The sequence below is a fragment of the Propithecus coquereli genome, unplaced genomic scaffold, assembly GCF_000956105.1.
Source record: "Propithecus coquereli isolate 6110/MARCELLA unplaced genomic scaffold, Pcoq_1.0 Scaffold63, whole genome shotgun sequence".
NCBI classification, from domain to species: Eukaryota; Metazoa; Chordata; class Mammalia; order Primates; family Indriidae; genus Propithecus; species Propithecus coquereli.
Genome location: NW_012152285.1, coordinates 8,367,055 through 8,380,636, shown reverse-complemented (window position 1 = coordinate 8,380,636; position 13,582 = coordinate 8,367,055). Strand labels below are relative to the sequence as shown.

General features: G+C 45.9%; 1 protein-coding gene across 2 annotated transcripts in view; it reads left to right on the top strand.

Moving 5' to 3' along the window:
• The window catches only part of MYOF (myoferlin), a 149,570-nt gene that overhangs the window by 116,552 nt on the left and 19,436 nt on the right, over positions 1-13,582 (top strand). For both annotated transcript variants that reach the window (XM_012659733.1, XM_012659732.1), the window contains 6 exons: positions 2,071-2,147; positions 5,543-5,554; positions 7,078-7,176; positions 8,783-8,908; positions 10,756-10,911; positions 11,382-11,473. In XM_012659733.1, coding sequence (XP_012515187.1) covers positions 2,071-2,147; positions 5,543-5,554; positions 7,078-7,176; positions 8,783-8,908; positions 10,756-10,911; positions 11,382-11,473 — 562 coding nt within the window. The remainder of the gene's footprint in view (positions 1-2,070; positions 2,148-5,542; positions 5,555-7,077; positions 7,177-8,782; positions 8,909-10,755; positions 10,912-11,381; positions 11,474-13,582) is intronic.

Here is a 13,582-nt window from a genome sequence, read left to right as displayed (position 1 = left end):
ACACTCTCATTCGGCTGATCATCGTTTGCTGCAAGACTGTTTCTATTTAAGCAGCTGTGCCTCTAACCAGTTCTATTTAAGCTTCCGTAAGGTTTGATATTGATTTTCCAGGGCTTCCGAAACTCATCTGCTATGTGGGTCTGAGCATCCTGTATCTCTGATTCAGAGAAGTAGAAAAAAAATCCGCAGTCACATTTGAGCAAAACCCTACATGTGTTCATCAAGAAATATTCCACGCAAAACATTTTGTGCTGAATTGATGATGCCTAAATTAGCAACACTTTTTTTTTTTATAACAACAAGGATTATTGTAACTGTAGGAATTGTTTCGTTTGGGGTTACTAAATGAAAAGAAATCATTTTCCTAGCGTTGTTTTTGTTTTTTTTTTTTTTTACTGCTTTCATGAGAGAAAGTTCTTTGGTCCAAAGATGTGAAATCATTAGGAAGCTACAAACGCTGCAGACTGTCTCTGGCCCCAGAATCGCTTGTGTGGACCTGTTTGTGTCTGTGGGTCAGGGCTAGGCTGGGCCCAAGGCGGAGGTTGCCTGGTTAGTGATTCTATGTAATTAATGTAGAGTGTGGTCAACGCTTTGGAAAGCCCCAGAAGAGGAAAATCTGATACTTTCTTAAAACTAGCAGTAGGCTAAGAGTGGAGTATACCTCGTAGGCCTGATGTTGGAAGCACACGGAAGAACTTTTTTCTCTTATCCTCAGGCTTTGTTTACATGAGAATGGTAAAGTGCAGGGCTGATGATATAAGAAGGAACTTAGTGCCCATCTGCTTGTCTCCTTCTACATTGTTACCCTTATCAGGAGGGGCAGGGGCGCTTACCTGGGAAGTATAGAGACTGCTTATAGACCTGGGAGTGCCACATGGATATTAAACAACCACGCATAGCAACTGATACCCCGTAGATGCTCCACAAATGTCAGTCTCCCCTGCCTCCCCAGTGTCACCTGTATTGTTCTCCCGGACTCTGGTGTGATGGTTAAAACACAAGCCTTAGGGTCAGACAGATCTAGGTTACTTACTTCCACTTGCTACTAATTGTTTGACCTGAAGCAAGTGACTTGTTTTCTCTTATCTTTAATTTGTTTGTGATTAAATCTTTAAAATAGGAATAATGGCATATATTCGATAGGATTATTGTGGAATTAAATGAGATCATGTAGATAAAGTGCTTAGCCCAAGGCCTGACACGTGGTAGGTACCTACCTAAACATGTCTCTTCCCTCCCCTCCTTTATGTCCTATATGTCAGTGGCCTAGGTGGGCTAAACAGAAAGTTCTCTTGGCTTGGTGGAGTTTGTTCTGCCTGGGTTCTTGCCTCCTGTTGAATGTTTGGCTGCCCAATACTTCTTCAATAACAGGGAGCTGTTCCTCTCACCCCAGCCAACCCCAGGCTGAGACTTCGGCACCTCCTTTAGCTGAACCAACCCTGGCGAACTCAGGGGCTACTTCTGAGCCCTTGCTCTAACCCCAAAATCCTGAATCACAGATATTTGGGGAATTGTACATAAAGCCAGGGCATGTGCCTTCTCCCCTGCACACACTGTGAGAACAAGGGCCAAGAAAACCACTGCAACTTCAGACCTGAAATACACAACTCTCCTTTCTGCTTTTCTTTTCCTTTCCTTTCCTTTCTTTTTCTCATCTCTTATCTTCTTTTCTCTGCTTTATTTTCTGTGACTTAGGAACAAGTTCCAAGAAAAAAAGCCTCCTTTAAATGTAGGTTCCCCAACCACCACTCCTGTACCCTCTAAAGACATGTGTATTGACACGTTTCTTTTCTGAGAGCTTCCTATGTATAAGCACTGGACTAATTGTCCAAAACTAAAGAAAAATGGACCATACAGTCCCCTAGAAAATGTCTAAAACCATAATATATTTGGGGGAAATGATGGATTGTTGGGTTATTTTCTATACTCAGGTGTTGTCCTCTCCAGTAAGTTTCATCAAGGAATAAACTCTACCCTCCCCCCTAGGGCTGTAAAACTTGAACTTGCAGTAAAATGTTCACCACTGTATTTCTCTCAGTATCTTGGATTATGAAATTGTTTGTCTTGCAGTCTCCCTTATGTCTGCCCCACCCTGCCGGGACGTAGTCATCGAAGTAGAAGACACCAAACCATTACTGGCTTCTAAGGTAGGCTTCAGAGCTGATCACTGATACTGTCAGTTTTATCTTCCAGATGTCTAAGCATTTGGTGAATTCGGTCAAACATCTTTTGAGTGAAATTAAAACAATAATCATCAAACCAATTTATCAAGGACTGAGTAGAGACAAGAATCTGAATCTTGCACTCAATCAGTAGTTATGAAGACACGATAGTCTTCAGCCATCACTGATCAGTCACCCAGGACACTTAAAATAATACCCAGGCTTAGGCCCCACCCTCACACCTCAAGTGGCAGAAAGACCTAGACATCAGTACATTTTCAAATCTCCCCAAGTGATTTTAATGTGTGTTCAGGTCTGAGAACCACTGGTGTGGACAGTCTGAGTGTTATCATTTGCTAGAAAGTGAAGTTTCAGGAACAAATTTACACCATTGCAACATTCAGAACAGGGATGCATACGGCATGCCAGGTTTGTTCCTTGCACGAAGCAGAAGTGTCATGGATTTTTAATGACCCTATTTGTCAGTATAAGGGACACTCAGATTTTTATATTCACTGTGGTTTTGAAGTGAAGAAATTGATGGAAATACTCAGACCCTGTTTTAAAACCATTCCAACACTTCTACAAGAAGGAAAGGGGAAAAAAAGTCTCAGCCCAGAAAAAAGAAAACACCAAATATCTCCCTGTTTCTTTTGGCATTTACAATGAACTTTCACAGCATGTTTTAATGTGCAAACTGGCCAAAAAATGCACATGATTGCACTTTAATGTGTTATGTCCATAAACAGTGCCTTAAAAAAAGTCTACTTCCTTCCCACCGCATTAAACTCACTAACAATTGGACGGAGTAAAATGTGGTCTCCACAGCCAGCACCATGCAATAGTGTGCTTGAGTCTACTCTCTGGGAATCCTATACAATCACAAATGACAATATCAAATTTCCCATCTCATGGGGCAAAACTACTGTTATCCCTTTGTAAACCACCCCAAATATTCCCAATAAGACAGTAGTAGCCTTGGGGGAAGTTAATATACGTAAGACCCTTCTGTAGATTTTTACACCTGCTCTGGAAAAAGGATAGTTTAAGATCTTGCTCTATAATCTGCCTCCAGCTTTACCATCTCCCATTGTGAGTCAATTCTTACTACATGCCTCCTGTGTACTCAGTAGCCCTAAATACAGTCGGGGAGCAAGAGAAGAATAGTCCCCTGTAGTCCCAGCCACTCAGGAGGCTGAGGCAGGGGAATTGCTTGAGCCCAGGAGTTTGAGGTTGCAGTGAGCTATGATTGCACCAATGTACTCCAGCCTGGGCAACAGAGCAAGACCCTGTGTCAAAACAAAACAAAACCCAGAGATGACTAGGCTACAGTGGCAACATATTATAAAAGTTCAGTTTATATTGTAGAATTAAACGTTGCAACATAGCAGAATTGGAGGGGGTAGTATCAGTCATCCCCACTGTACTGTAAATGACTTTAATCAGCTTACTCTCCTAACACCTAGTCGAGGTGTACTGTTGATAAGAAAGGCTGATTGAAATCTCAAAAAACCTGAGTCTGCCTGTTCATCAGGGTAGACACTGCACATCTATGCAAAGTCAGATGAGCAAAATTGAACTTCAGAAGAACCAATGACAAGCTTGCTGATGTCCTGTATTATATGTATGTGTAGCGTACATGTAATGGACATGTATTACCACTAACCCGATGCAGGCCTTATATCTAGGTAAACGGGGGAATGTGTCAAAGCTAACTTTGCTGTTGCTGGGGGCTGGAGACTGTGGCTTTGGGCGACATCCTCATGCTCCAGAAACTCATGGCATTACCCTGAGATGTCCATGGGTGTTCTTAACAAATGGGCTGAGCACTACCACAAAAAAAGTAAGAAATAAGTATTTGGGGCAAATTGGTCAAGTGCTAGCCAGATAACACAGACATTCCTATCCGGCCGTCTCAACAATTACCTTCCAATTCCAGTGCTTAAGCAGTATGTCAACAGCACTCAGCAAAATGGCTTCTCCAACGACAGTGCATGTATGTATGATAAGAAAGTGCATGAAGCTGGCTGGGACTGTGGGACCTCAGTCTAAAGACTTGAATTCTTCTTTCAGATTCTTTCTATGAGTAGATTTTGGAGTGAAAGGTGATCTTTAAACACATATGATTGTTTTGAGCCTAAGGGAAGAATCTTCTGTGCCATTGAATGATTTGATTCCCACTGCAAGTTCATTATTAGATGTAATAAAGCAAGTCACGTTGGTGGCTTCCGTTACTTCTCCACATGAGCTAATGAGCGAGTAGGCACGAATAAATCCTCTCATACTAATCCTAAATTTCACAATCAGCAACTTGTCTTAAATAATGCTTTCTAAATCATGAACTCTTTTTCAAAGCAATTTTGAATAGCTGCAAATAAATGTGAATAAACAGACTCTAAAAACCCGAACTCAGGAACCATCGAGAAATGTTAGAGTACTTTTAGAATAAAATCCCTCTCTCCAAAATCTCAATTTGGCTGTGATAATTTAACCCTTAATCACTTTGATATGTGTCTAATAGAAAAAATTGATGTACCTGTCTGTCTCTCTGCCTCTCTTGGCAATTCTGTTGTGCTGAATGAAAATCAAATTTGGAAAATACGTAGCAGCTGTGAGAAGTGCCCATTAGAAATGAACTTGAAGTTAGGATTTCAGAAAGGGGATCTAGGCAGCCTTTTGTTAAGCTGCCGCTGAGGATAAGCTTGGCTGACGTCCCAGCAGGCACCAGGACCTCACTCGAGATCCCCGTCCCAGCTCTTCATTTTCTCAGCTCCTGGTTGTGCCCCGAGGTCAGAGTGGATTTTCCGTGCAAAAATTCAAATGGAAGTGAAAAACTCGACATCCTCATATTAGAGTAATTTTGATGAATGAGCACTTATTTGGTGCTGTGACATAGGCACAGGGACCTGCATGATGAGGTTGCAGCCAGACACATCTGGTGACAGAGCAGTTTTTGAAGGGAGGAGAATTGGGCCAAGTTGGGGAAATACTTTAGGAGATGAATGGAATGAAAGGTCTGGGGCAGGGAAACGGGCAGCCCCCACCTCCCTCCATGCGACCCCTGTGTGAGCAGACTGGGACATGTCTGATTCTGTTGGAAACGTGAGATGGGGTGGCCACCTCCAAGCCTTTCATTTCAATACTGTGTGTAATCCTTTTGCATATTTGCAGAGCAGAAACCAATAAAGTGTGTTCAGTTATGAGGTCATTTTGACTAGAATAATTTAAATAATCCATCGAAATGTCGATAATATAAAGCATGTATGAGAAATAATTTCTCCTTCTCTCTTTCTCTTTAAACCTAATGTTCATGGGGTCTCCATACCCGTGTGACCTGTTATGTGGTTTGCCCTCTCCTGACCCTACACGTGGGTGAGCAGCTGACAGAAAAGGTAACCGTTGTACTCATTTTGCTACATTTAAGATGCATAAGCCTCTCACAGTGGCTCAAGCTAGTAATCTGAGCACTTTGGGAGGCTGAGGAGGGAGGATCACTTGGGGCCAGGAGTTCAAGACCAGCCTGGGCAACACAGTGAGACTCTGTCTCTCCAAAAAATAAAAAAGAAGTTAGCCAGATGTGGTGGCATATGCCTATCGTACAAGCTACTCAGGAGACTGAGGTGGGAGGATTGCTTGAGCCCAGGAATTTGAGGTTACAGTGAGCTATACTCAGACCACTGCACTCCAGCCTGGGTGACAGAGCAAGACCCTGTCTTAAAAAAAAAAAAAGAAGAAGATTTATGTACTTTATGCCTATGATTGATATGTAAATAAAATTTTTCTAAATCCAGGGGTGGATTACTGACCCATAAAGGGGAAGTAAATCTGTGTAGCTCTGTGTAACACACACGCAAATGCATGTATATATAACACAAACAAGAAATAGCCTTTCTTGTCTGTTCTTCCTTTCCCCAAAGACTGAATAGGAAGCTATACTACAGGTGACATTCTGTGTTTTTGGCGATATCACTACTTCCAAGGGAGAGGAAAAGAAGCAATGGTTGGGGCTGATGAGAGTCTATTCTTGTTATAAGTCTGAGTAGGAGGCCTTCTGCAGTTCGAAAATGTTCCTCAAGTGACTCTGATATGCTGTGCCTTCTGCCCATCCAAGAACCATCCACCAAAACCAGAGGTCCTCAACACTGGCTATACGTCAGAGTCACCTGAACTTATGACAGCATATTGGACACCCAGGTCTCACCCTGGACTGACTGAATCAGAACCCCCAAGGGCAGCCACTGGTCTAAATGAGCCATAATGCCTCCCAACTGCCATTTCACATTTTGTAGTTTTCAAAGCTCTTTCACCTAATGAACTTATTGGATTTCCAGAACAACCCTCTTAGGTAGATGGAGGCAGGTAGTGTTATTATTTCATTTCATGGAGGAAGAAATTGATGCTCAGAGATGGTAAACAATTTGCCTAAGCTGCTAAGGTTTGTAACATAAGTGTAGGCTTATAACATAGAGGAGGGAACTAGAATTAGAACCAGTTTTTCCAACTCTTAGCTTAGTGAGTGTTGTGTTACAATGCATTACTGGCTAAAAGGGTGAAGAAAATTAGATAGTAGAAAACATATATTGAACATATATTCTTTAAATTTATATGTATATATCAAGTCAACAGGATAAAAACAGAAAAACTTAATTGTGTCTATAGGATATAAGAAATTTGTCTAGCATAGCTATGGATATTAAAGCCAAACGTGTCTTCGGCCAAGAATGGTCATTTCACCCCCAGCTTCTGAGCAGAATTGTGACTGCTTTGTCCACCATGCATGTAAACAAAAGTGTCATTTCACCTACAACAGTTCCAGAAGTGCCTATTTCTTCTTACCTATTACACATGAGTTTTCCCGCACAGATTGGAAATCCAGGTCATCACTAAAGATTTTTCCATTTTGACATGTCTTTAGGAAGAAGAGGTCGTGGACTGGTGGAGTAAATTTTATGCTTCCTTAGGGGAACATGAGAAATGTGGACAATATATTCAGAAAGGCTATTCCAAGCTCAAGGTACGTGGACGTATGTTGCTGTGGGCGGGGAATGAACATCCATTAAAACTGGCCGCATGCAGAGCTAAGATGGCCACTGAGAGGTCCCTTGGTGGGTGCTAATGGGAAGGGCCAAGAGAACCTCCAACCTCCCGGAGAGCCCTTTTGCACGGTTTGGCTTTGTCAAGATTCCAGGGACTAGAGGACAGCTATTGAGTCATGGTTACGTGACTGCCACTCTGGGGCTTGGAGGCATCTGGCAGAGGGTTGGGAATGGGTTGGCACCACACTAATTAGTCCCACAATGATCCTGTTTGACTCAGGGAAACCCAGAAGGCATAGTGCTCTTTGCAGAACAACACAGGATGTCAACATGCTTCACTGTGTCCTCTGAACAGGGATTGGTTTCACTAGCTGAAAAGTTGATTCTGTCACATGTGTACAGCATAAAGTCACAACCGTGGGAACGTGTGTCCAGGAGGAAGCCAGGTATTGAGCTAGGCAGGGCTGGCCGTCTTTGATATTGCTGTGAATGTTTCGAGTTTTCCAATTCTTCATTCAATTTTTCAGCCTGTGATGTACTCACGTAGAAGCAAACGCTAAAGTTTTCAGAACAATGTATATGAGGAACAAACTTTAAGTTGAGAAATAACTAGTCACTAAAATGATTTTCCCCATGAAAGTGGAAAAAGCCACATCCCTTCATGTGATTGTCATAACCTCTCGGTGCAGCTTGAGAAACACTAGCATGTAAAGAACCACTAATTTAGCAATATGATCAAACTGGGCTGGGGGATCAGTTTCACACTCCATTCTCCCTCCCTCCCTCCCTCCCGCCTTCTTTCCCTCCTTACCTCCTCCTCTCCTTCCTGCCTTCCTTCCTTCTTTCCTTCCTTCCTTCTCTCCTTCCCTCCTCCTCATCCTTCCTCCCCTCCCCTTCTTCTAGCCTTCTCACTGAGGAATAATTTACATACAATAAAGTGATCCGTTCAGTGAGTTTCGACTGTTGTCTGCACCTGTGTGCACCACCACCGAAAACAAGACCAAGAATATCCCCCTCACCAGAGAAAGCTTCCCTGTGTCTCTTTCCCATCAATTCCCCACAATCCTGATCGCTCCCAGGAGCAGCTGCTCTGACTTCTGTCACCATAGATTGATTTTGTCTGTTTTTAAGCTTCACATAAGCGGACTAGTCTGGGATATATTCCGTGTGTCTGGACTCTGGCCCCACGTTGCAGCTTTGAGATTCACCACGTGGTTATGCGCATCTGTAGTTTGTCTTTTCTTACTGCTGAGTAGGATTCCTCGTGTGGATGTACCAGAGTTTGTGCACTCCTTCTCCTGACCCTGAAGCTGCTGTGAATATCCTTGCACCATGTGGACATGTTTTCATTTCTCTTCGGTAAATACCTAGGCGATTTCTGGATCACCGGATAGGTGACTCTCTAACTCCCCAAGAAACCGCCAGGCGTTTTCCAAAGTGGTTGTGTCGTTCTCGCTCTCGCCAGCAGTTGGAGTTCCAGCTGCTCCGTCCGCATCCTCACGCCCCTTGGCATTGTGGGTCCTTTGGATTCTAAGCTCTATCTGCATTTTAATAAAAAATTAAGAATCTGTTGATGGTTTTCAGATATATGATTGTGAACTAGAGGATGTAACAGAATTTGAGGGCCTGACGGACTTCTCAGATACTTTCAAGTTGTTCCGAGGCAAATCAGACGAGAATGAAGATCCTTCTGTGGCAGGAGAGTTTAAGGTGAGGAAAATGTTTGTGTTGCCCTGTTTAAAATCTACCTTTAATTTCTTTATAGACCTGAGATAAAGGACAACCAACTTCTGGGGCAGGGACATGTCCTCCAGCCTCTGAAGGGTGCTGGAAGGTGCCACCAACAAGGGCGATAGGGGAGCCAGGACACTCAAGGCCATTTTCAGTCTCTCTTCCTTCCTCCCGGCTCCTGCCCACCAGTCCTGAGTCCTGTAGATTCACTCTGTCCAAGATCTAGCTCCTCCTCCCCATCCCATGGCAGAATCATTGCGACAACTTCCCAATTGGCCATCCTTGCCACCTTTCTTGTTCCACTGCAGTCCAGCCTCCACGAAACCAAATCTGATCCTATTTTTTGATGGCTTAAAGACATTGTTTGGGTTTCCACAGGATCAAGTCTCAACTCCTTCCTAAGGCAGAGCCTGCCTTTCACAAGCTACGTGTCCCCTCGTCCCCCTCCCTCATGCACCCCACCCTCCAGCTGGGGAGAGCCTGTCCCCAGCCCGGAACACACCTTGTCCTCTCACTGCTTGGAGCCCTGGGACAGACTCTTCTTCCCTCCCTGGAAGCACTCCCTTCCCTCTTTGTGGTCTGACGAAGCCCTACTCATTCCTTTAAGCGCCAAATGTCAGCTCAAATGTCACATTCTTTGTCAAGTGTTCCCTGATTGCCTCGGGCAGTGTGACTCACTTCCACTCTGGGCTCCCACAGGTCTGTGTTCAGGGAAGCTCCTCTCTCATTGTCAGTGTCTGCTGTTGTGATCGCCTCTCCCTGCAACCGCACTTGGCAAAGCCAGGACAGCTGTGCTGCCACTTCTTAATCCTTTGCCAATAGCAGACATTGTTAATGGACCAGATGATGGTGCCTTCCTGGTGGTCTCCAGGGCTTCTCATGTCCCACCGAGTAATCAAAGTCGGCAGGAGAGTCAGCCCTAGTGGACATCCCCGTGCCACACTGGTTTCCTTAAGCTCAGTTTTGGGGTCCCAACACCTGGCACATAGTAGGTGCTTGTTTCACGCTGCTAATGAATGAAGACAGCTGGAGCTAAGATTCACGCGTTCTGAATAACCAGCTTCAGTGCTTTCTGTACCTAAGCTGGTTTCAAGACAAAATAGATGGCCTCTCCAGGGCCTGCTGGCTGATTCCTCAAAACACATTTCCTGTGCCCCTGCTAGAGGCCCAGCCCTGGACTGGGCCCTGGAGATAGAGGGACGAACGAGACCGAATGCCTCCCTCAGGAAGCTCACAGTCCAGTAAAGGACATAGGCAATAAATAGCCCATTTCACCCTGGAGGTCGGGGCCGAGTGCAGGGACAGAGACACTCAGGGGACACACCCCACCCAGGGGCAGTCGGGGAGGTTTCCTGAAAGAATTGGCCCCTTTCAGCTGAGACCTGAAGATGAACAGGAGTTTGCGTGGGAGGGGGAGGTGTGCGCAGGGCTGATGCAGGAAAAGGGAACTCAGCCTTGCTGCCTCATTGGGTTGAAGAATATTTACTGTTATTCCTCTCTGCGAAGTGTGCGGCATCTCCCTCCTTACCACCACCTCTCCAGAGCACGGCCCGCAGCACCCCCGCCCCTCTCCCGGGCTCTGGTCTGGCGCCCTTGCTTCTGCCTGGCTCTCTCTTCTCCCCTGTGGGCTCTCAAATAATTACCTTATAATCACTCCACTTTCCCTACTGCAAATACACAAAGTGTGTGTGGCATACGTTGTCTCCTCCACAAAGGGCAGCGGCTCCATCACCCAGTTCCACCCCCCTGATGGAGGAGGGCACTGCCCAGAAGCCCCCTGCCCGGGGCACCCAGGCCCTGTAAATCCACCTGTGTCTCTCTCTTAGGGCTCCTTCCGCATCTACCCCCTGTCGGATGACCCCAGCGTGCCAGCCCCTCCCAGGCAGTTTCGGGAATTACCTGACAGCGTCCCACAGGAATGCACGGTTAGGATTTACATTGTTCAAGGCTTAGAGCTCCAGCCCCAGGACAACAATGGCCTGGTAAGAGTTTGGGTGTGGGGCCTTCTCCTGTAGCAAGATAATTATAGTCATCAGCCTCAGTAATTGTCATGTTCTTTCTTTCTGGGCGTCTGTTATCTCACTGGGGGAAAGATATCTATCCAAACAATGTATTCGGGAGGATTGTCCTGATGGGGATTTATCTAAGAGCTTGTAGGGGCTTAAAGTCCTCTGGTTCATCCTTCTCATCTTACAGGTGTGAGCTGGGACAAGATTCACTCCAGTCACACCAGCAGGCGTGAGCAGAGCCCGGCTCCCCTGCACCCACACTACTGGCTTCGTGCCACCGAAAGGGGAGTGTTGCTCTGGCCTCGTCCTAGGCTCACGGGTGCCACAGTGGCTGCCTTGTCATCAGCTGGGAGCAGGTGTGGAGGGAAGTGGAGTCTGTCCCAGAACTTGACTTCTACTTGCACCCCGCGGCGATGTAACACCTGTCTGTTTCGTCCTCGCAGTGTGACCCTTACATAAAGATAACACTGGGCAAGAAAGTCATTGAAGACCGAGACCACTACATTCCCAACACTCTCAACCCAGTCTTTGGCAGGTGATGTACATTTGTAAATGTTCTTTTGTCATCCATCTCCTCATGGAACATGCACGAAGGATGTCATGTGTGCCCATCCCTGGTCTAGGCTCTGACACCATGGTCATGATCTAAACAAACATGCTAGTCAGAGGAGCAGGTGATAAGCAGGTAAATGCACAAATAAAAGGATTTCGTGGAAGTGAAAAATGCCGTGATAAAAGTAAGCGACGAGAAGGGCTTCTCTGAGGAGAGATTTGCTCTGTGACTTTGGCAGGTAGACGGACAGCGTTAGTACCGGCATAGGAGTCTGATAAGCTGTGGGTTCTACACAACAAGGACCAGGGGAGTGACTTCCCTGCAGTGACATGCTGCTCCCACGTCCTGATCCAGTTTGGGGTCTGTTTTCTGGGATGTTTAATTCCACCATTTTGACCCGGTGAATGCACCATTGACGCCATTACCAAAATGAAGGAGGCGGCAGAAAGTGATAGGACCAAAATGTCCCACTCCACCTGTCTTCTGTTGCCAGAGATCCTTCAGATGGCATCATTTTCTTCGTCGTTATGACTCGGGACTTGGACTGTGATATTTATCTCATCAGAACCATCTCAAGTGACCAAATCCACATGATCTCTAAACAGGACCGGCATTTTCCAGCAATAAACAGTTTCCACATTTAATAATAGCTAATGTTTGCTGAGCACTTACTGTGTGCAGGCATTGAGCTGAGCTGTTTATGCAAAACATCTCAAAAATCTCTATTTTTATCCCTACTTTACAACAGAGGAAACTGAGGCACAGAAAGAATCAGTGCCTGATGTACCCCTGTGCTAAAGGTGAGGACCCAAACCCAGGCCACCTGGCCCCAGTCTGTGTGGCTCAATGCTGCACTCTCTGCTGCTGCCATGGCCTGACTTTCATCTCCACGTCAGGGCAGGGCAGAGATCGGCAGCCCAACTCAACAGGGAAGGGAAACAGGGCTCCCAGAGCTCTGCGGACAGAGGTGCTAAGTGACAGAGCCAGGATTTAGGTAGGAATTCCTGATTCCAAGCCCCATGCTTTTCCAACCCCCTTGGTGATGTTTCGTATTGGTGGCAAAGCCGTCACCTGTAGAGAAATGTTCTTTGTTCACGACGTTTGTGAAAATGGTGTAATTTCCCCAGAACCTTGCTGAGAATATTGTGCTGTTGTCTGCTGTGTGGCCTGTGTTTTTATTTCTGGCTTTGTTATCTTGCCCGTGCACTTCCTGTCTACTCACGTTTGTTGGGTTGTGCCCTTACCCACTGCATTCGCTCTCTCGTGTGTCTCACACGCACGCACGTTCATCACTCACAGTCTCTCAAGTCCGCACACACCTGGTAACAAACACATGCACACAAGACCGCACACTCAGCCCTGGGAGCGCACGCATGCACACCCGCGTGCGCTCGCTCCCCCCTGTGCTGTGCGCCCCCAGCCGCGTGCCGAGGCCGGGGAGTGGAAGTAATCCTCTGGCACAGCAATGTGATCATTTTCCTTTTCTTCCACTGATCCAGCCCTGGGGTCTAGACAGGAAAAGGCACGCAGGGCAGGAAGGAGGGCTGCCGTAAGGGAGACGGGGAGGCAGGGAGAGCCAGCTTTGAAGGCAGAAAGGCGGCCCTGTCTGAATTGCTCGTCTCAGAGGAGCCAAGCTCAAGCTTAATTAAGTGGCAGGAAATGTCTTGCTTGGAGCCACCCTGGAAGGAAGTGATGCTGTCAGGCGCTGCTCAGCCAATGGCCGCCTGGCGGGTGTGGAGACTTCCCCTCAGCCAGCTCAGGGCCACGGCCTCTGTCTTAGGGGGTGGCTTTCTTAGCAGAGATTCCTGGGGACTCTGGGACAGGAATTCAGGAAAAGGCAACCTTTCCTATGTGCTTGGCCATCACTCAGCACATTCCTGTCGCATCATGGCATTCTCCAGGTCACATTCAAAAGAAAAAAAAAAAAAGGAAATCAGTGTCTTCTATAAGATATTAATTTGATGTTCCAAGAAAAAAAAAAACAGTATTCCTTAGTCAAACCAAGACACTTGGGTTAAAAAAGATTATAATTGCAGGACTTCTCAGAGCTTTTAATTTGTCTATAGGAACTCCAAAAGAAGTGATTCTCAA